A 24,502-nucleotide genomic window follows, 5' to 3' on the forward strand; every position below is an offset into this window, starting at 1 on the left:
ATGTTGCTTAGAAGCAACATTGGGTTATAAAGGGTTAAAGAAAGGAAATCATTGCCAAATCCGTTTCGCGCGAACCATGTAAACTTCAGATGCTGAGCTTGAAACGTAATGTAGACACCCCAATTTCCATTAAAACCTATCTCAACCTGAAGATAGCGGCTAAAAATAGTAACTTCGCTGCTCGTGCACAGAGGTTTTATCGGAAAGATAGGCTGTGCCGATGAGTCGGGGGAGGAGGAGACATGGCCGCTATCTCCAAGCCGTGAGAGGTAAACTAAGGTCACCTTGGTACCAGCCTTAATCTCACGGGCTCTCGTAAGGCACAAGACTACTAACGTAAGGTTTAGATGGCACTCAAGTAGGCAGGATGCAATCTCTCACTCAGAAAATTAGTTTAGGTACTTAAAATAGCAATTTAAAGTTAGAAGATGTAACGTAACCGTGAAGGTAGTGTCACGACACACAATGACTATATGGATGTGTATATCCTTCCAATAAGAGAGATAAAAGATCACATCACATGCAGAGCAATGACAGGACTAAATGATGAACTAGGCATCTGATAGATAAGAATGATATCTTTGAAGGAATAATTATAATACCTTACACATAGATGGAGAATAGAAATAAGAAGATTACTTCTTCGTTCTGCATGACAAGGGGAACAACTCAAAAGCACATTTCATTATCCACAGTACTGTAGTCCAGTGGCGCAGCGAGAGGGGGTTTTGGGGGTTGAAATCCCCCCCAGAGCTCAGAGAAATTTTTTATTTTAATCCATTTTACTTGATTGGATTGATATTACTAATAGAATAGTGTAAGGATTAATAAAATATCCCTCAGAAACCCGTAAAACTCATCATTTTGAACCTTTTATCTTAAAATTCGGCAATTTATTAATCTCGCACCTACCGCTTATCCTGGTGGGTATTCCATACCCCCACACAACCCGGTATTAGTTGCACATAAACCCCCCCCCACCAGCCTTAATTCCTAGCTGCGCCCCTGCTGTAGTCAACGCTTAGTCTTCTATGCACAAAAAACAAGGATCAAAACTAGAGGGGGCAAGCCGTGGTCGTTCAAGATGTAACACAGGAAAGGTTAAGGAAACCAAAATTACAAGAAAATTACCAGTGCTTTATTAGTTTTTAAAGTTACTTGCTCGAAAAAATATTTCAATTACATGTTTTCACTTTTTCATATCACTTTTCTTGGATGCAGAAAAAATACTTTCTTCATGAACTGAATTTACTTTGCCCTCCCTCCCCTTGAAGCAGCTGCCCCTCACTGGTTACGCCCATGCAACAAACTTAAATTTTGTGCATAAGCAACAGAAAAGCTTGAGCCGCATTGTAAGAGCAAGAAAAGAGTAAAACTTTCGAATTCTGTGAAAAAAATGAACGTCAACTGCCGATCAATATGAAAACTTGGGGGTACGCCGTATATTTTTTTAGAGAGGCGCGAAAAAATATTTAGAGTAGGTCCTCTTATTTCGCGCAAATATTTATCGGCTCCTAAAAAAATAAATTATGATTCTTATTTGTAATGCGTGGTCGTGGTACTTTTCCTTAGATAAATCTATTCACTCCCCTCCAGGAAAGTCGTCCGTTTCACAGGATTTCCGTTTGGGTTTCCTTATTTTTTCCCCTGGATTTATTTCCTTCCTGTCAGCCCAAAACTTCTAGCGTACAGATGTTATCTACCACCCGCATAACGCTATTAGGGCTGCAAATAAACATAAATATCATTATAAGCTCAAATCTTGGGTATTTCCTCGAGATGTTTTCTTGTCGTCACACAGGAGAAGAGTTAAGACGCAGATTCGCCGTTGACGTGACGGCAAGCAAGAAACAGATGTGCGGAAACTGGGTCGGGGGACAGTGGTGAGGAAGCCAAACGCGATAAAAATACATTTCGTAGTGAGATAAAGTGATGCCTTTGACGATAACGCTGTTCAACGTCTCGCAAAATATATAGAGAAAAAAAAACAAAGGCAAGCAAGGTCGTCTTCGCCGTTTTTGGATACGCGACCTAGACATCAATCATTGCGTATGATGCTCGAGGGAACTTCAAACGGAACAAGGACTGATGTGATTTGGTCACGTAATTATTTCGAATGAAGAATCCGGTGTATCGGGCGTGACGTCATGGAATCGACTCATCATAATGAAATGTAAAAAAGGTCGTAATTCCACAAAAATTGAACCCTGTACGACTTAGGATTCGACGTGGACCGTCATCATCTGGTGCATTCATTCTCCGCCTTCGATGCAATGTACCAGATGATGAGGTATGTCCAACAGTGTTATATTTATGTGGACTTATAACTTTTGTTACATTTCATCATTTAATGAACAAATTTGCCTCTAAATTGCCAGTTTTGGGAATTCAGGAAGCAGGAGAGCGCATTGACTCAAACGCGTTTCACCCGAGAGTAATTTTAAAACATGCGTTACCTAGCAGCCACTTACGCTCGTATTCTACGTGGTAATGACTGAAGACGATATCATATGGAAATTTTTGCACCAAGTTTTAATGATCTCCCCCGCCTAGCTATGTTTTTATTCTCGTAATTCGAATGGTTAGAAGGAATTTTAAAAACTATCCATTAACTACCTCTAGGCCCGTAATGCTAATCAGATTCTGCACTCCCCTTCCTTGTTTAAAGATTCTTCTTCGATTACAATAATATACTTACGTCCGTCCCTATTACGTGTCCACGTAGCTGTATAGCGCTTTACGGTAATATTTTATCGGATTCCGTCCTCTAATCCCAGTAATGTTCGTATGTCCCTATGCGTTTCCATCAATGTCATCATTGTCTCTGTCTTTCGCCTGCAACGTTATTTTCATTTTAAAATTAGGGTAATATGTTAAATTACGGTGCCGGGTGAGATCAGAAAATTAATTCTCCTTTTGCCAATTGTGGGGGTCGCATCAGCTGTCATATACCTTCATGGGGATTCAGCGTCCCAGACACACTTGGTCCCACCGTTTGAACTCCCGCAATCAAATTCCCCATATCTCTACCCGACCTACTCAGCACGGTTGCCACGTCTAATAGGCTAACATTCCCTATGCAATCCATAAATACCTTATTTTTCATCGTAGAGAGTCGATCTAAAGATTCTCGTTCAAATCGCCAGATGTTTGATTTGTTAGCGGTGAGATAAAAAGTTGCTAAGTCTAAAGTTTGTAAACCTTCATATTGTAGTGCACGAGGTCAGCAGAGGGCGTTAGGGTGCGTTCATAGCTCGGCGTTGCGTACTTGCCAATTCATCGCAGCAAGTTGGAGCCCTTCACAGCTCTGCGTTGCGAAAACAAATGAAAGGCAAAAAGCGTTGGCTCCTAAAAATCGGCCTGGGATCCAAACGCACAATACATACGTTGTTTTGTGCATTTTTACGCAATTTCATTTCTTAAAATATTCTTCTTAACGATAAATAGCATTTGAAGTTAATATGGCGACCACAATGTCGATAATCATGCATGTAATGATGTCTCTTGCCTATGCATTATTATGATCTTTAAATTTTATTTCCTAACTCGGAATATTCGAAAAATAGCTAATTAAATACACTCAGTCACCATGAGTAACGTGGAATGTTATCAGGAATATTTATTAATGATAAGTTTTGTTAAAACAGGTTGTACTAGTAATGTTATCTAAATAGCTCTCACTGAGTAGATCATGAGGGCACAATTATTAGATATCAATTGGAATTTAAACGACCGTAGTCACCAACAAGGAGCTCTCACGCTGTATTTAGCTTGTGATACCATTGACGGGTTTGTGTTATGTTAATCTACGCTCCTCGGTGATTGGAATCTAATTTAGGGTTAACATTTATCCTATGTTTGGGAAAGATACGAAATATCTATGCTTAACACTTCAAAATAATAGTAAATAATGAAATAAACAGCATTTTTCACTCCCATTAGTGCTAATCTTGCATATTTGTAGGTATACCCAAGCTTCCCATAAACAAACACCAATTCGAAATCGTCGGCGTACAGCCGCCTTCACGCAGAGAAAATCCGACAGGTTCAGTTTTTCTGCGACGACGCAGCGAGCTGGAAACGTGACGTCATCAATTCTCAAAGACGGACTCTGATTGGTTCGCTAGCCGCGGCGTCAACGCAACGCCGAACTGTGAAGGCACCCTTACCCCTCCTGCTGAAGAGTCTACGCTATTGTTGTTGTACCCGAAGGGTTCGGATTAAGAGCAAGTGAGCGATGATTCGGGTCCAAGGGAGAGAGAGACTTCCTGAGATAATCCACCAAGATGCTCGGCTACCATCGGTACCGCGAACTCAAATTGCCCCAGCTTCCGGAAGTGAATTCACCCCATCCATCTTCGGATGATCACCGCGAACCCGACAACAGTTCTATGGCAGGGTTGTCGTTGCCGACGTAACCAGGACTCGCACAGTTGATACAGCTGAAAAGCTCACCGCGGAGATATACCGACCCTATCATAAATTATGGCTGACAGCCCAAACGAATGACTATTGTAATTTCGACCTTTAAATACATTATTATAAATTAAATCTACAAATTCATGTTTAGCCGTTTTTCTTAACTGTCTTAGAGTTAAGCCTAAGGAAAAGCAGGAAATCAAGTGATTACCACATCCGACATCATCTACATCTATATAATACCCTGCGAGCCACCTCTAGGGTGTTTGGCAGGGGGTGATCAATCATTAGCATTCAGCATGCAATTGGACTCCCTCATGCAAACCACACAGTCCAAAAACGTCACGTATACTAACAAATTATACTACCATATTCTGTTAAAAATAATAATAAAATTAAGAAACATGCATTAAGTTTTACATAGGTTAGCAGGCTACACTACAAGTCATGCAATATATTTATGAGTTCTATTGCTGCCGTTATAATCTTCCATTGATCGTGGAAAAAAAGACATTCTGAATCTGTCTGTTCTAAAATCTATCTCTCTTATTTTATTTATATGATCTGATCTTCCGTAGTATGTTGGCTTTCGTAAGATATGGTTAACTTCGTTAGAAAAAACACTGCTCTTGAATTTATCTAAAAGGTTTAGTCTAATTTTCAATCTACGATCTGACAGAGATTCCTATCCAAGTTTATCTAATGGTAAGAGGTCAGCTACTCTTACAAGACTATCGTAACGACTTTTCACGTACCTGGCAGCTCTTCTTTGCACGCGTTCTAATTGAACTCTGTTATTAAGCCTTTATAATGAGGGTCCCAAATCTTATAAATTCTTGGAAAAAAATTTGATGCTTTGATTGAAATTATTTTCCAATTTAGGACGTTGGAAAATATTGGATACATTGCAAGCGGTAAAATTGATTTTAAGAGGCAGGTAAACACAGTAGCCACAATTGACGAATGCCACGAAATTAATTTTTTTTCAATATTCACTTCCCCGTAAACAGCACATTCAAGGCCTTTATATCTAAAAGGAGATTTTTAGCATTCAACGACGATGGACTACCACAAGCACTCATGCCCTGCATAGGGGCTACCAACCCAGGCGGGATTCGAACACGTGACCCACGGTTTTGACAGGCGAGGACTTTGATTGCGTGCATCGAATCACGTGTGGGTACTGCAATACCACCCTAACCTAACCATATAATATTGATAATATTTTCTATAAACTGTCTTTAAGGCCCTCAGGTTAAAGAGCAACGGACACTTTTTATGCTTGGATAATAATCCGCTTTCGCTTTTGTACGTCTGCTCCGTCGTTCCTTCAAAAGGAGGCTCTGTTGTCTCTCAGTCTCTCCAAAGCATTTCCAAATTTCGCTTTCTTTCCCAATGAGGTTCTGACAAATATCATCTCTCTTTTTTTCTCCCCCTCTCCCCTGGACCCGCCGTCACCATCGCAACGCCAACAACAATCGGACGGAAGGACTGCTCGAGCGGAACTCAACGGCTAAGGAGCCGCTGCCAGTGGCGCAAGCGAAAGCCCTCTACAGGACGTGCCTCGACACGGGTGAGTTGCCTACGAACAACTGCCACTCCGTCTGCTTGGCTCCTCATCGGATGACTAACTACATGGATAACGTACATCAAAGTCTGCCCGATATAAAATGGCACTCAGTAAGGCAATAAAGCCCAAAAGATGGGGTTGATGGAATTGAGAATTGGTCTTGAGAATTGATCGCAAACTTTCACCATCAACTTTTCGCACTATTATTCATGAATCACCAGGTATAAGCTCAAAAACATTTAAAGCAGTACAAAAGTAATTGCATAGTAAAAATATACGTAGAAAATTCTAATCTGAATCATCCCCATCAGTGGTGGAGAAAAGTGCTAAAAATTACGGCATAGAGTGAACGAATATTTTTCGGGTTTTAATTCGGGTGAGAGAACCAATATCTCCAAAGTTTCCCACAAAAGAATGAGAGCAAGACTTGCCATACTGACAATATTTAACTGAAAACAGGGTGCCAGAAAAAGTAATTTATAATTCCTAAATTCTGCAGGAATAAAATGATCAACAAATTTGCTATTTTTACATGGTAATTTATTGAGACAGACAGGGCCGGACTGGGACCTCTAAAAGGGCGCTGCCTTCAACTTAAGAAAGGGCGCAATCCGAGGGTAGGGCTATGGGATATTGTTTTGTAATTCACAAGGTAAAATTTGAAAAAAATATGGCATTTTTTTACAACAATTGTTTCAAAAAAGCTATTTAACTATTACAACGTGTATGTGATAGAAGGTACACTATTTAACAAGTGAATACTCTAAATGATCATGTGTAATTGGCTTCTACTTTAGATGGATATATTCTAAATATTTTATATTTTAATATTTTCAAAGATATTTATTATTAATGTTACAAATCACACTACTGCCACTATTTACGATGTTTGAATAATGGAAAAGATAAAACTTGTAAGTAAGATTAAGGTAATAAAAGCGTTTTATTTATGCATACATTTATGCAAACCAAATCATACATGAAACAAGAGACGTATTAAACTGTTTTATGAAATAAAATTAATACAAAATAAAACATACCTTTGTAGAAATACAAAACAGCCTCTGAAAGCTGAAGTTATCACTAACTATTGTGAAGGCCACTTTTTTGGAGCCCACTTCAATTATCAGAAGGAAAGTAGGCGCTTCATTTCCTTGCTTTGGAAACAGAGTTCATCTATAATTTTTTCATTGCTAATCTTTGAGACTAATTCTCGTTCCGACTGCATCAAGAGGAGAGCTTCCAAATTCTCATTGCTCATGGATGAACGAATTCTCGATTTTATGAGCTTCAGCTTTGAAAATGCATGTTCGCAGCTCACTTGGGCCATCGGTATTGTTAAAAGGAACTTGTAAGCCTTATGGAGTTGCGGATACATTAATGAGTACATGTTGTACTGGAAAAGTATCTTGTATGTACATTCAACACAGGAGTGGCATTTGTTGTTGCTTTTACACCAAATTGTTTCTTCATCTTATGATTTAGAACTTAAACTCACGTCAATGTCACTGGAGTCCTTCTGAAAGTGATCTTGTAAATTCATATTAAAGCTTGGCCATTGCTCAATAAATGATTCAAGTTCTTCCTGGAGCTTGCCTTTGTCAATGTTGGGGATCACAGAGTATATATTTTCCAATGCATGTTCTGGTATTCCATTTGTTCTTAACTCAGAGAATCTTACAGGATCAAAGCATGAAAGATCTTGATAAACTCGATTTTGATCAGAAAACCTTGATTCCATACTGGCGTTAATTTGGTCAACAACCACATAAAACACATTAACTTTAAAACTCTCTTCACTGCTGAATGGAGTTTCTACGACCTCATCACTTGTTTCATCTGGCATTTTTTCCCGTTTTTTCTGTCTTCTGGCTGGCAATTCACTCTCTATGCTGATGTTGTTGGAATATTGATCCAAAATTGGATTTTCTTCGATTTTATTAATCAGACTTTTTGACATGAACTTGACAAAGTTTTTTTCAGCATGAACAATGCCTGAAAACTCTTCTCTTATTCGCTTAAGACTGTCTTGAGCTGATGAAATCAAATTCCAAGCCTGTGCATAATCTAAATTTTTTGTTTGAAGATAGTCCGACAAAGGCGTTGTTGATTTGAAAATAATCAAGAACATCATAGCAGTTAGGATCTTTTAACGTGCGGGCACAGGAACGCTTTTTTCTAAGGGTGCACCGGCCCACGGGCCGATGGGCCGGCGGGCCAGTCCGGGCCTGGAGACAGACCATGGTTTCGTTACAGAGGAACATTATCCAGGTCACCTTTATAATGTTACTCTGTTAACGAAACCATAGTCGGTCTTAATAAATTACTGTGTGGAAATATCAAAGCTATTGATCCTTCTATTCCTGCCATTATGGATTTCCACAAGTTACGCTCGCTACTATTAATTTCCTAAATTCCATTTCTGACGGTCCAAAGAAGAAATACTTCTTATAAATCGACAAGGCGCGGTGAAATTGATGTAAACCAAAGGAAATACATATCAGCCTACACAAACGAAATGACCAACCAAGCTTTACATACTTTTACAAATTAGGAACATTGATGTATAAGAATCACTGGCTTTATAGAGCAAGCACTCATCTCTGATACGACAGAATAGTGTGATATCGAATAATGGGCAATCAAAGTCAGGGCAAGTTGCTCAAGTACCGTCAATACATACGCGTAATTTTATTCGATGAAACAAGGTTCAAAAAATAAAAAGTGTGTATTGCATTAAAATTTGGCCTTAAAAAAATCATAATTCAGAGAAAAAATTAGGGTAAAATTGTAAGTATCGGTATTTTTTTCGATATTTGGATCTAAATCCGAGAGTCCATGGCTCTTGCGACAACAGAAATCAGTTTTTTCACCGATTTGATACTCCTAATCTTAATATCATGAGATTATTCCCCAACAAAAAACTCCTTATCTCTCGTATTCTTTGATCGATGTTAATGAACTGATCGATAATAAATTAGTCTCTTCCAAAGTTCAACTCTGTTCAGCGTCAGCTGATGAGCATAGTAACATCACGATGAAAAAATCGATTTTGGAATCAATTATTCTGGGTAATAAACCATTGCGTATTTCACGGCAAATGGAATTACTGACATATTTTTATGCCACGTTTTTATCATGAAAATAAGCTACACGACGCACCGATCGGCAGACAGCTCAATAGGTTCCATTCAATAAAGTCAATCCGTGACTAATGAGGATCACAATCTATTGGATTTGTTCATGAAAATAATGACTTCGATTTGAATTCGGTTGTAGGTACATAAATTACGAGTCAACAACATGAAACCTTATTACGCATTCTGCAATTCCTTGCCAAAGAAGTTTAAAACAAGCTCTAAGGAATGAAAAAAAATTATAACTACGAAAATTTCTCGTGATTGCATGGTGATAATAATTTCAACCTTCTTCCTAAACAGTTCTAATCACGAATCATCGAAACAACTTATAAAAAAATCTTCAACGAGGGGAAAAAATAAATATCACGATTTTTTTAGCGACACAGAGATACTTTATCCTATTTTGAATTGACGGTATTAAATTTAGCAGAGGAAATGGTAAATTATCTTCAGGAGCAATTGGCTGCAAAACTGTTCAACTTTTTCATCGACTACAACAGAAGCAAGTCATGCTTGGGCCTTCTCTAAGGAAATGAAATTGATTTGCCAAGCATAAAATATTTAAAATGTAGTATATTGAGTGGGTAATAAGTATATTGGGATGCATGTGTGAAGTTGATGAATTAGTTTAACACCGTTTCTTTTAAATTGATTCATACCTCTGCAAAGCGTTTCTCACAGAAGAAAGGTAAAATTGAATGAGAAAATATTTAGTGTAATTATACGTCCTCAACCTCTTATCGCTATTTATACATTGGAATTCAACTTTAAATGCCTTATTTTTCTGCACAGTAATTCTACACGTTTCTACACAGATTTGTCATTTCCAACTCATCCCCCGCTTCTCTTACCATCTCCTCAGCGGACACGTTAAAAAGCAGTAGCGAAAGAGGGCAGCCTTGCCACACTCCTCAGACAATGCTTGCCCACCCAGGTGCTCCGTCTGATTCCTTTTCTAACGCAGTCTGAGCTATTTAGAGAATACGAATGAGTCGCCTATCCCTCCTATTTTCCTAAGAAACTCCATTAACTGAAGCCAGTCAACTCTATCAAATGATTTTTCAAAATCCACACACCTGGCATACACGTCCTGGTTATACTTTAGGTTTCTCACCTCCAGGGACTTCATTAACGCCGTTAACATCTCGAGTTGACTTTCCTTTCCAGACGCCAAACTGCTCGTTTCCCAAATACTCGTTTGCTGTCGCGGTGAAAAGGCTTGCGCGTTCCTGTGACCCCTGGAGATGCACTGGCGGGATTTATTCTCCATAGGGTGGTTTCCTATTATTTTTTTATTGCCTAAATCGATACATTATTACTCCTGTAGTACGCATTTCACGCTTTTAGATTTTCGAATGACGATATCTATTTTTCGCGATTAAACGAAAAGTGAACATTTTCAAGAGCACGATAACGCGACGGCTAAGGAGGAATGATAGGAAAAGTCCGTGTGACGTATTTCTGGTTCCCACTGCTGCAAGTGAGGGGGGATCGGGTTGGTGTGGTGGCTAGAGTGTTGGCTTCCCACCCGGCGGGCTCGGGTTCAAATCCCGGCAGTGGCAGAGAATTTTCAGATACTGCCCGATCCCTGCTTGAATATTGCGTGGAGGACATTTCAAGCGCAACACTCCGTCCGTCGGATGGGACGTTAAGCCGTGGTCCCCTTGGCGCCTTTTGTTAAGAGCAAGCTAACGCCGACGCCGGGTTTCTCTCCACCCTTCCTTCCACACCCTTCCCTCATGGCGCAAATGACCTCAGCTGTCGGTCGCCTCCTCCAAATACCATACCATGCAAGTGAGGTGACCTTGGGGCGAGGCTTTGAGCGCTGGTACGACGCAGGATGCTAGCAGGTAACAGAGTACCCTGCAAGCAGGTAGCGCTTGGCTTAAATATGGATTATTACTACCTTATCAAACAAAGGAAACTTTCCGACCTCAGACAATTTTAATAAGTGATTATTAAGAGATGTTTCCCTGAGCTCTGTGACTCATGCATGCATTGGTAATCTCAGACGATGTAAAACTCCTATCTTCTCGTGTAGAAACTAGGTCCCTGTGACGTCACGTGGAGTGGCATCGCATGGGCGCCAATCTGGCCTTTTTCGAATGAGGTTAAAAGTGACCATTGCCATTCGTTTAAACTGGAATTTCTAAAACCAAATAATTTGTATATTATGAATACACTAATGGTGGGTAAAGAATCGCAATCAATGCCTTTCGTTTTCTCTGATGAAGGAAACTACACTATTACTCCCGGTAAGGCTAAGATAGGTTGAAAGGTAAAAGCCAGGGGAAAAGAAGTCCGCGCACCGGTTTCGCATAAAAAAAAAACATTTTTGGAATGGAAGTGGCAAACCCCACCGATTACCGCTTCCCTGAAAACAAGGAGTAGTACCATACGTAACGTTGTTTTATATATTGGTATTTATCTGCTCAGCACTCCTCGGCTCTTCAGATTATGATTCGCTTCGGGTTCCAAATCGCCAAGCCTATTCCCTGCGAAATCCTCCTGTGTTGAGGCCGTAAATCTCATTTTGGGACCGCGTTATTTTGTTTCTTCAGAGGAAGATATTCGGTGTAGCTAGTTCAAGCGCAGGTCGTTTTTCGTCCTTCAAATGCGATCAAATAGTAATGAACAAAACTTCGGATAAAGTCTGATTGCCTTACGACAATGAAACGATAGCAGATGTTTCCATGTAGTTTACTTCGATTGGAAATTTTATTCCTCTGACCATACATGTTCACATAACAGTAAAAGTACCACAATTTTAATATTTATCTATTTATAAGTTAAATAATTACTTATTTTTTTCCGCTTCCCATATTAATACTCAAGTTTGTATTTCAATTGTTCCTCATCTATTTTTTAATTTTTTAAAAATGTATTCACCAATTCCAACTTTACCGCTTCACAGCGATATCTCTCTTACATTGTTTTTTCTTATCGACGTGCATAGTTGATCGCAGTAGATCATTAGAACAGCAATTCATAGTACTAAGGTTTCAAACAACCTCAAGTATTTTAATGCCCAGATTCCGAGACGCATGTTAACACTCTGTGAACCGATCAAGACCTCCTCGGCATACAACAAAGAACACCCCCACGGATTCTGATTTAGACCTTGAAATAACCCTTCCCTCTCACGTGGATTTCGTTAGAAACGGATTGCGTTCTCAAGAGGCGCGCCGTGAGGTTAGAGATAAGAAGAGACTACTTTGTTTCATGATAACCTTTCAACAATCGACTCGAAAGCCTACAGGTGGTTGTCCTTATCTAAAGAGTCTCCCCAGATTAGCTGGAATTTCGCCTCGCCAGACGCAGAATCGTTGAGAGAGAATCGGAAATCGGAGAATTCCTTTTTCTTACTATTATCTTGTCAATCACGCGGTGCTAGGGAACAGGTGGATCTAAACGCCTTCTTCCCCTTTGCCTCCAAATTACTTCCATTATCATCATTCAAAAATTTATCCTCACAAGCTAATTTTTTTTACTTTTTCAAACATGATGGATCCACTAAATTACAGTTTGAGAAATGGTAACGCGAATCAGTATACTAAAAACAAGTGCTACGCCCGAACTGCACGATACCTGTGCGTAAAGGTGTCACTTCAACCTATATTATAATCTAAGAATCTTATCGCATTGTTCGGTAGATGAATAATTAATATTATAGAATGAATCAAGCGCATAAAATACTGTCTGACATGCGATTATGCATTCTTTTTTATTGTCTAAACAAATTCTGTATTTAAAATAATTAAATGTTATCACGCATATTTTTACGATTTTACATCATCATCTATCACATCGAGATGGATATTTGATGCACTTTTGATAATACGGTAGGAATTATTGATTGGAGCTAAATCATTTTACTTAATCTCCACTAACCATGAAAAAATTGTTTGGCTATAAATGAAGAAACACGGATAAAATGACAAATAACTAATGGAGAGTTGAAACCAAAGCAGTTTATATGAAAAATGCATAAGAATGTATATAGGAAGAATAACTGCAGCTAGTTCTAGACATGGAAACCAGAGAGACGAACACTCACATAAGCTGAAAAGATAAAGACAGCCAGGACTGGTTCTAGACATTTTTCTAGTGCAAGCGAACATTATTTCCTTCCCATTCTCTCAAAAATAACAGTGGAGGTCGCAGGGATTCTCTCTGAATGTATTATAAAATAAATGAAAATGATGAGGAATGAGGGTACTTAAATATGAATGAGAAATGACTCTAAATATCTGCGCAAACTCATAACGCCCTTACCCCCGGCTCTGAAGACAGTCCAAAGCTCCCCATTAGTTTTATCAATTTTAATCTCGGCCTTTTCGTAAATAAATCAATCGGTCATGGCCTAGTGCAAATTTTTCCGCTATTTTTTTTAACGAAAAAATACAAATTTCTTTAATTGTGATGCTACGTATGAAGTATTTCGTATGGGATCTAGAACTTCGCCGACGATGGCGTTCCAGTCACCAAAAATAATAAGATTTTCTCCCTCTCTTACCTGCTTGATAACTTCCGCTATATCTTGATAGATGTCTTCTACTTCTTCATCTCCATACTCTGATGTGGACTTGTATACCTGCACCACTACAGTATCTACGGGTTTAGTTTCTATCTTCACAATTACTATTCTTAAACTGCATGTAGCTTTTCATACGCATTCCGGCGCTCTTTCTAAGCATTATTTCTACTCCAGTATTACCATTTGGCGATCCTTTGTGCATCATTCTGTAGCTACTACTCCAAAAGTCTCCTTCTTGGGGCCACTTCATTTCGCTGATGCCTAATACGTCGAGGTTCATTCTTTACAACTCCACCTTCAAGTCCTCTAGCCTACCGCAGGTACGAAGTGATCTATCGTTCCATGTTTCTATCCTTAAGATTCTATCACCTTTGAATGATGTGCAATCTCGAGTAGTCCCATCCCGGAGATCCGAATGTGGGACTAGTTTACCTCCGGAATAGTTTACACGAGAGAATTCCATCATCTCATGATGTAAAATGAAAGGCTAGGAGTAGCTGCGACCCCTCGGGATGATAATGTGATGGTTTCCCCTTGCCTACCACATCGCAGTGTTACAGCCGTCAAAGTATATGTTAATGCCGTTTTACACGGGGCACGGAATTGCGCAGCATTTATTTCTAAATTGGCGTGGAATTGCGCGAATGCATGAACAAAATTAGAACAGGGACTATTTGCCGTCTCGCATCCACGCATTCTCGCATTTGTTCTAGCAATTCACCGCTTTACACGACGATATTTTGGTTGCGCCTTCGCACGTACGTCAGATTGCGCAATTCCATGTACCGTGTAAAATGGCCTTTACGAACGCCCGTAGTGAAATTCGTGTCGCTGTTCCGACCAATATGGTCTTCATCTTCGCATATATGAAGAGGAGCTGCTGCCCTCTCCCCCAGGTGATGAGAGGCATAATTGTTGGCGGCCCCCTGTCGCCAAGTCACGGCACGGCATCTTCACAGGTTTTGGTATCATTTACATGTTCTACCTTACCCTATGATAGACCAATCCCCGTCGCTCTTTGTCCACGACTGCTTATTCGACAAATGAATTCACTTATCTCGCAGCTAACCTCTGCATCTAGAGGTCGACCCAACAAAAATTGATCCTCCAGAAAACATTGAGTCCGAATCCATAGCATTGAGATCAAGAGGCTGCTAATTGAAAGCATCGCAACAGAAGAAATGGTTTGGCTAATCAAAAACATCTCCAGGTGACCGACTATTCATTTGCTGGACGCTTTTGAATAGCATATAATATAGATGCGATTATTAGGCACGTGTTATGCCAGTCGACCGCCTGAAATGTGCATGGGGTGTTTTTGGCTTCGTCTCTTTGTTTTTGGACTTCGTGACGGACTGATATTTTGAGGTGGCTAAGTTTTGCTCTGAAAATGAACTACACTGTGAAACTGTGAAAAATACTACCACAATAATCATTAGTATTTCGCCGGTGATTCTCATCGGATTTTTTCCCATCATTCGCGATACTTCTACTAATGAATAAACTCTGTGCCTGTTAGCCATTTCACTGGTTGGGAATATCCTTGAAAATATACTTTATTACTGTATTTGTTAATTTCCGTTGACCATAATAAAACTCAATACCAGTATAAGTGCAGACAAATGACTAGTTTACTCTCGTGAAATTTTATTAACAGATGAGCTGGTTGTAGAACGTAACCGTGGTGATTGACAGTAATTTTCCCTGGGAAAAGATATATGAGTCATAACTTCGCGAATCCTACCAATGAAGTCAGAAAAAAGGTTTACAGTGTGGGTTCCACAGGTTATTTTAATGTATTAACGAGTTATGACCAAAAATTTCTGCAAATAGTAAGCATTGACCCTTATTGGATTGTCAACGTTTTGGTTTTCAAAGTGGGCGTGGCTTGTCATCCTACCCAAGCACCCCCATTCCGGCCACACTTCGCTCCACGCTCGAAACCCGTGGTGCCCCCCCTCCAGATATTTTCAACCTCCTTGGTATACTCCAGTAGGGTAATTCGATTGTGGACTTAGTATTCATTTAAGTCCTTTATTGTTTCGGGGGAAAAAGAATTGCGACAACAATCAGTTTGGCAAACTGTCTCCTTTATTCATAAATTGCCATGAGAAAAAATTTCCCTGGTCCAGAAATCGAACCACGGACCTTTGGCTTTCCGGACCAATGCGCACACCACTACGCTATCCAGGTTCCTTCATTCCCATATCAATTTTACCGAGGCTACTACTCTCCCTTAATTTATCGTTTCTTTTGGATGCTGAAATGTATTGAGATTGTAAGATGATGTTCTCCGTTTCAATCTGAAAGAAATCCGATCTTAAATGCTCAAGCAATCCAACCTATCACGCAGCCTTCGAGTCTATCGCGGTTCCCAACAATTAATTCGTCTTAAAGCTGTGTTACACAGTCAGTTCGCTCGTTGTAGTTTTTGAGGAATTTTTCCTTCGTTTTTTTTATGGAGTTCGCGGATAAAATCTCTCAGCAACGTATCCAGCATGCCGCGTATTCAAGGTGAGGCCTGGCGAGTGTGGAGTACCACCCCTCTTTTGTTCTTTCGCCAATATGCCTCCTCAAAAAACACTTCCAACGACACGTTATGAACTGAAACATACATGAAATAGGAATAAATTTCAACATTTCAGATATCGTTTTATGTCAGCTTCAATTGAAATGCAATGGATGACGTTTTTCACTCCAATTACGAAGACAGTAAATACTTCGAGCCATAACTTCTTGGAATGTAATCGTTCTCCAAGCCAGTGAAATTGTGATTCCCAGATGGGAGTACATGAATGGTGACATAGCACTGTAGACACAACGCTGGCTAGATAACTCTGATTCCGGATAAATATCTTCCCAGCACAAACAAAGACGACTTTATGGAACACTAATAGCCACCCATCACTCACTTCTGCGGTCGAAGCGTGAGACTTAGTCAGCATGTTCTGGCTGGAAAAAAGTTCGAAGGGTTGATAAAAATTTATCTAACAGCAGGTGTGACTTTAAAGCACAATCTATCGAGAGTTTTCGATGGGACACGCTTAGAGTAAGACGGGATGTATGCTCAATAGTTAGCACAGGCCAACAATGAAAAAACTTTTTTAATGAAAATACCTTTTTCTTATGCTTTTTAATATGCTGAATCCAAATATGATGGTTTTAAAGTTGTATCACACACCATTTATTCACATTTTACAGTTCAATTCATGAAATCAAGCAATATTTTTAGAATTTAACAGCTTTTTATAGTTATAATAAAATTGAAGAAGTAGATCTAATGAACGCAGATATTGGGGGATTACTGTTGGTACTTCACCGAGAAGTTCAGCAAGCGATTCATCGCAGAAAAACTACACAAGAAGCTTCAAGGAAAAAAGGGAAAGAAATGTAGACCAATTCCAGTTGACAAGTGAACCCTGTATTATCACGCTGTAGTAAATGCAAACAATTTTATCACGATGAAGTGAACAGTAAATACAAATAATATTATGATGTGACACAGTGTATCATTGATTTTGCTATGTACCGTACAGGGATATTAGACTAAATATTAAAATACATATTACTTGGAAACTATGGTTGATACAAAAAAAACTAAGGCCAGGTTTGGATTCGGCACATAAAAATCTATAAAGACCAGCTATTAAAATAAAAAAAGTTTTCAAACAATTTTTTTTTTGGCCTGTGTAATTAACTTCACAAAGCCACAAAGGAGCGTTACGAATAATTCTATTTTCAAGGGATGAGTGGAAAATATTTTAAGATAATGATATAGTCAAGGCACAGAAACATTCAAAGGTGCTCGACATAATTTTTAATTTTAAGACCCTAAAACTGACCATATCATACGAGCAATGAACCGGAAACTACACCTTGTTTCCTGATGGCCAATTTCAATTTAATATCCACATTGCCTTCCTCTATTTTGTCATCCAATTATGTCGCATCAAAATTGCTGTGAGTATGGGATAAACATTTTGCATGGCTCAATTCCTCACTAAATCGAAGATAATTTGGTAAATAATCTTTGTAAACCTATTAAAACACAATATATGGTGGTTTCATAAGAAGAACTAAAATACGGATATTTTAAGTGCCCACTATTAGGAATATGTCTTTCTCAGGCAGGTAGCAGCATTAATTTAGCGAAAAACTGCTTCAATTCTTTAATATCGATAGCTCCACTGCAAAAACGCTCAACAATCGCCCACCGAATCAAATCTGCTCATCTGGAAGTGGCCTTAGTAGTTCTAGATGAGCGGATTTCATTCGGCGGGCTATTGTTGAGCGTTTATGTAGTGGAGCTGTCGATATTATATTTTCACTCGATTTCTTTTATTTCCTATATAATTCGAAAGATTTGCAAAGCTATTCTTGTAGATGTTGACTTAACTAATCCATTATAATCGATTACAAATTAAATGGCTTAATTATGAACTTCGCATGATTCTCAGATATAAAAATATTAACATTACAAGCACGATGAATTCGTCATAAGATGTACTATGCCAGAGCAAAGGCTGGTTTACTTCCAAGCCTGTCCCCAATTAATTCCACCCTTGGTGATGGTTTTCCAGGTTTACACCGCGTTCATTCATGTTTTTGCGGACATGAATCTGCAAAAACATGAATCAACGCGGTGTAAAACCGGAAAACCATCACCAATCAACTCACCGTGGAAGCCTCCGTAATAATTTAATTTCACCCTTTATTTCGCGATATGACCTGTTCCCCTTTCATCATTCTACCTATGAATCCAAGAGGGTGGTTTTCTATAATTTTTTATTGCCTAAATCGAAAGATTACTACTCCTGAGGTACACATTTCACGCCCTTAGATTTTTGAATGATGATATCTATTTTTCGCCATTAAATGAAAAGTGAAAAATTTCAAGCACGCGAAAACGCGACGGCTAAGTGGAAATGCCGGGAAAAGTCCGTGTGACGTCATTCGGGTTCCAGCTGTTGCCTTGTGAGGTGACCTTGGGGCGAGGCTTGAGCGCTGATACGACGCAGGCTGCTAGCAGGTAGCTGAGTACCATGCTAGCAGGTAGCGCTTGGCTTAAATAAGGATTATTAATACCCTATAAAACGAAGGAAACTTTCCGACCTTAGGCAGTTTTAATTGGTGATTATTAAGAGACGTTTCCCTGAGCTCTGTGACTCATGCATGCATTGGTAATCTCAGACAATGTAAAACTCCTATCTACCCGTATAGAAACTAGGTTCCTGTGACGTCATGTGGAGTGGCATCGCATGGGCGCCAATCTGGCCTTTTTCAAATGATGTTAAGATTGACCATTGCCATTCGTCTGAACTGGGATTTCTAAAACCAAATAATTTGTATATTATGAATACAATAATGGTGGGTAACAAATCGCAATCAATGCCTTTCGTTTTCTTTGATGATGGAAACTACCCTATTTTCCAAATTTTTCACAATACGGGTTCAGACTATTAATAAGCCATTTCCTTTTACTCGAATCAGATATTAACTCTTCTTCAAAGTCTACTTTGCCATAGCTGATAACCTCATTCCATTCGTGCCCCAAATAGTTATGCTAGTCTTCCAAATTGGGTAGACACATTTTTGGTAACTAAGAAACAAAAACTTGAGGATGCTCATGTATTTCACAGAAGAGTTTTAGCAGTTAGTTTTTGGTGCAACAGTATACCCAGCAATCGCGAGTGGCCAAGACAGTGCATTCCACTACAGCTCCAAATTTCATTTCGATGGGATTTAATTTCTCTTATAATTTTTTTCAACTATGTTTTGCTACTATAAAATTACTGAATTACCAGATGTTTTGAGAGTTAAGCGAATACGTTCACTATATATTTAATGTCGTGCCTCGGCTGTCACTTGTTCAAGTTTTAAAAAAACTTCGAAGCTAATTAAAATGATCAAAATAAAGCAAAAAAAACCTTTTGTGGTGTTTTGCCGTTAAATATCTTCAATTGCCTCATTTTGTTCACAAATAAGTCTTGTGTTTTAAAAAGTTTGAGAAACACGTTTCCACACAAAACATAAAAGTTGCAGTGACTATTGGCTAAATATTGCATAGCAAAATAGTTCACCAAGATTTACCTTTGGGCCAAGAAGCTCAGAAATGCCTCTCGGGGAACGAGTCACATAATCATATAATTCAGTCATGCCCTTTTTAACTTTTGAATGATATTCTTCGCTAATGCAAGCACTTTATTGCAAATATTGATCGGATCCGGTGCAGAAAGACTTAATCCGTGAACTGAATACAATACGAAGGAAGTCTGCGCGATTCGTCAGAAACTACCACAGGCTTATAGAAAGCGTTACAAAGATGTTAAGCGCATTATGCTGGGAGCCGCTGGAGACTCGGAGGCTGCGCGTTAGGCTTAGATTGCTTGAACAATTGAGAATGGATATCTTTAAGAGCGACACAGAGAACGTAATATTAGAGCCACACTATATTTCCAGGTCCGATAGAAGCGATAAATTAAGAGAGATGTTTTGCCGAACGGATAGATATGGGAATTCGTTTTTCCCCCGATCAATAAAGGACTTTAATAATGCTAGTCGTAATTTGGTTATGGCATTTCCTTTTTACGTGCAAACGGCTGGTGTCCTCACACCCCATACCACACGCCTCTTTGGGCGGCAGCATGCGGGGTATATGTACATGTAGATAGATAACACAGGCCAACAAAAAAATTTTCTTTGAAAACTTTTTTATTCTAATAGCTGATCATTATATATTTTTATTTGTCGAATCCAAACCTGGCCTTAGGGTTTTTCTATCACCCATAGTTTCCAAGCAATATGTATTTAATATTTAGGCTAATATCCCTACACGGTACATAGGGAAATCAATGAAACACTGTGTTACATCATTAAATTGTTTGTATCTACTGTTAAATTACTTACAATAGTAATGTAGCGTGATAATACAGGGTTCGCTTGTCAACTGGAATTGGTCTACATTTTCTTTCCCTTTTTTCCTTGAAGCTTCTTGTGTAGCTTTTTCTGCGATGAATCGCTTGCTGAACTTCTCGGTGAAGTACCAACAGTAATCCCCCATTATCTTCGTTCATTAGACATACTTTTTCAATTTTATTTTAACTATAAAAAAGCTGCTAATTTCTAAAAATATTGCTTGATTTCATAAATTTAACTGTAAAATGTGAATAAATGGTGGGTGATACAACTTTAAAGCCATCATATTTGGATTCAGCAACTTTAAAAACATAAGAATAAGGTATTTTCAGTAAAACATTTTGTTCATTGTCGGCCTGTGTAATAAATGGATGGTTATGCCCTCACTGCCGCAATGCGAGTACCGATAAAACAGCGATCGAAGTGGCAACAGAAGAACTGAACCCTTTTTCGGATGAAATGGGACCACCGATTGCTATCTCACATCGTTCCTGGGGATAATACATCCCGCGTCACGCATCCCGCAACTCTTTGCTCCACACTTACGGTTAATAAGGAAGAATTTCTTTCGACTTTCCCTTTCGGATGCGAGCTGTCTTGTCGCGGTCAACCGAGCAGATCGCTATATTTCCCCCCTCTCCCAATCCAAAAAGGGGGGATCTGTTCAAACCGCACCAACATCACCGTATATCTCGTCACTCTCGGCGCATCCGCTCTTCATTTTTTTTTCATTCATTCCGTTTCGCAGACGAGGTGGCGTTACTTCCGCCATGGAAACCGATCAAACGGAAGAAAGAATTCGAAAAGTAGAAAATGAGCAACCGCCAATGAGCAATTTTGAGTCGAGTGACAGTGATTGGTGGAAGAAGAAAGTGGAGGATGGATGCTACCAATTTGTAAACCGATTATCCGTGAACATCCATCCGACTATCGAAAGTTCACGCAGCAGACTGGTACGCAGAAAGAGATATCTTCAAGGTGTGGTAAATACATAGATATAACTTTGAAATAGATATACAAGGGGTCGATAAATTGTTGAGAGAAAGTATTCATGGACGAGTTTGTTTTTCAATCTACAATATTCCACACGCCACGTATTGATAAGCTTCCAGCAATGTGCAACCATCGCTTTTGAAAGTAGCTTCACCTTTTAGTGATGAAATAGAACTTTTCGCGTACAATATAAAACTTTTTTGCCATCAGAGACGTCTAAGGAAGTTATCATTATAACAGGGAGCAAAAGACGTTATTAATCGATCCTCATGTTTTTAAATTAATACATTTTTCAACTATAGGAATCGACCGTAGAGCCATTTATGAAATATATTAAATGATATAAAAAATATATATAAATAGATTAAATATTAAAATATGAGTGTATTCATGAAACTAACGTAATCTGAATTCAACTACAGAATTCATTTGCCAGCGACTCCATTAGTAGTCTCCATTAACAGGCCTCAATTTAGCATATATCAGTTCAGTGGTGGATCCAGAGATGGTCTCGTGGGGCCTATAGCCCACCCCCTTGGTTATCCAATTTAGAATAGACACAATAGTAATTGTTTTCGGACCCCCACAACTGCTGGGACTTGCCCCCCCCCTTTGACCTTATTCTGGATCCGGCGCCGTATCAGATTGTTGTTAAGCTTGAATACGCGTAATATCAGTTCTAAACTACAGATATATTCGAGCAGTTTTCATATTTTTTCCCAAGCTCAGACAAGCATTTCGATAACAGCCAATGTAAACATTTTAACTTTAAAATGCGATTCCCAAAAATTCTAATTATTATCATTATTAATACCATTATTATCATAGTATTCTACCGATTAAGGTAGTTTCCATGGAGTATTCAAGAAGTGATCTGGGAGCCTCCCTTTCCTTCCAGCGCTGCCTTCTTCATTTCACTGTAAGGCCTACTCCCTTTCAATCTATCCAAAAATCCTATTCTTTTCCTTCCCCTCAAAGATGAAATCTGTCCTGGAAATTCTGGTAACAATGAGTAACATTAGTAAATTTGACTTAGTTCTTGGAAAAATTTCAACTGCCACCTAAAGATGGAGTTGAATTGTTTCATGGGTTGCAAAGACAGACAACCTCAAATGTTAGACACCATTCATAGGGGAAAAAACTAGTTTTCGATCCACCCAACCTTAGATATGGTCATGGGTTCAAATCTGGCAGAACCTTCGACGAACGGCAGCGAAATAGTCACGTCATGAGATTTTCTAATAATTTTTTCGTCACTCCCTAAAATTTATCAAAAGAATAAATTCCTCGAAATAAATCGCAAGGTGATAAATGAATGGCAAGAATTGACATACATATTCGTGTTTTCTATGATTTTAAACTATCCCACTCCTTTATATTTGCATGAATGGTTTCCGTGACACACACCTTATTTCTCGGACTTCTTCACATCACTAGTCACGCCGCACTGGGTGCATTCAGAAGCTGCCACGCCAAACCATGTTCATTCCAACCAGCCAGCTGACAATACAATAGTTTTTATGCGCATTTGTCTGTGCTGAGCGTAGAGTGTTTTTTGTTATCAGAGGCTTAAAAATTAAACACTGAAACCATAAATTGAAGCAATTTTTTGAAAATCGTATGCAGAAAGTTAGTTCAATTGTGTTAGGCTCAACTATGTGGAAGTTAATACTCGAAAATGAAAAGGAGACTTCGTTGATTTCCACAGATTTATTTCGTCCGTACGACATGTTTCGAACCGTAGAGGACATTATCAAGTTCTTATGGTTCGAAACATGTCGTAAGGACGAAATAAATCAGTGGAAATCAACGAAGTCTCCTTTTAATTTTCGTTTACAGCAAGTTATACACGAGACTCGTAGTTTTTTATCCGTATTATTTTATCTTTCTGATCATTAATTGCTATTATTTTTTTGCTTTTTTTCCTGCAAGTAGCTTATTTTATCATTTTTACTCTTTACATTTAAATACTTCAGAAGCCATAAACATAGTCGACAAATGGCATTATTAAGACTAGAAGAAGTGGAGAGGCCTATGAAAGACTCGTAGGAAAGTAGCAAGATGAGGTAATATACTTTTACTTATCGCACTAACTCCGACCAATGTCTTTTCATTTCCCTTCTGCAGCGCGTATGGAGGCTCTGGGCGTGGAGCCGATGCTCAAAGTTCTCCGTCGTCTGGGTCTTCCGGCTGGACCGCCAGGGGACGCTGGACACGCAGTGGCCGCGGACTTTGACCCCTTGACCACCGTCGCCAAATCGCAGAGAGTCCTCGGGTTGAGCCTCTTCGTCGGATTCTACGTCTCCGAAGACTTGAGAAACACATCGAGGAATGTCATGGTGGTAAGTTCATAAGGCCCCATTCATCTACACCTAGATCTACATAATACCCTGCGAGCCACCTCTAGGGTGTTTGGCAGGGGGTGATCAATCACCAGCATGCAGTACGAAATTGGACTCCCACATGCACTCCACACATGGCACCAATAAATATAGGGTGCCATTTAAAAAAAGACATACTGCTGTTCATATCTTTGTAAATAACAAAGCTACAAGGAAGGCAATCATGCTGAGTAATGACCCCCTGACGGCTAATGAATATTTGCTTGACACATTTTGGAATTTGCATCTGGACAAAAAGTTATTTTGGGTGGTCAAGATAAATGGAACACCCTGTACTAACAAATTATACTACCTATTAATTCCATTCCATGCATCAAACATCCATTGCATGTATGTACCCCCCCACTAAACAATCATTATTTTCGCCTCACTGAGAATAAACACAAAAAACGCTATACTCTTTTCGCTATAAATTCTCGACACGTTAATTTCTGCATCATTCGTGCATAAAACGTGAAATTCATAAATAATTAATGACTTCATTACAACATACTCTTCATAGAAATATTCGGAGGAACTTCAAAAG

The 24,502-nt window shown here is 39.1% G+C and overlaps 1 protein-coding gene across 1 annotated transcript in view; it reads left to right on the forward strand.

Annotated features, from left to right (window-relative positions):
- LOC124163748 (neprilysin-4-like) overlaps nucleotides 1-24,502 on the forward strand; it is a 133,714-nt gene that overhangs the window by 67,460 nt on the left and 41,752 nt on the right. Inside the window, exons 6-7 of the mRNA XM_046540825.1 lie at nucleotides 5,909-5,992; nucleotides 23,702-23,916. Coding sequence (XP_046396781.1) covers nucleotides 5,909-5,992; nucleotides 23,702-23,916 — 299 coding nt within the window. The remainder of the gene's footprint in view (nucleotides 1-5,908; nucleotides 5,993-23,701; nucleotides 23,917-24,502) is intronic.

The sequence above is a fragment of the Ischnura elegans genome, chromosome 8 (assembly GCF_921293095.1).
Source record: "Ischnura elegans chromosome 8, ioIscEleg1.1, whole genome shotgun sequence".
In the NCBI taxonomy this organism is placed as follows: Eukaryota; Metazoa; Arthropoda; class Insecta; order Odonata; family Coenagrionidae; genus Ischnura; species Ischnura elegans.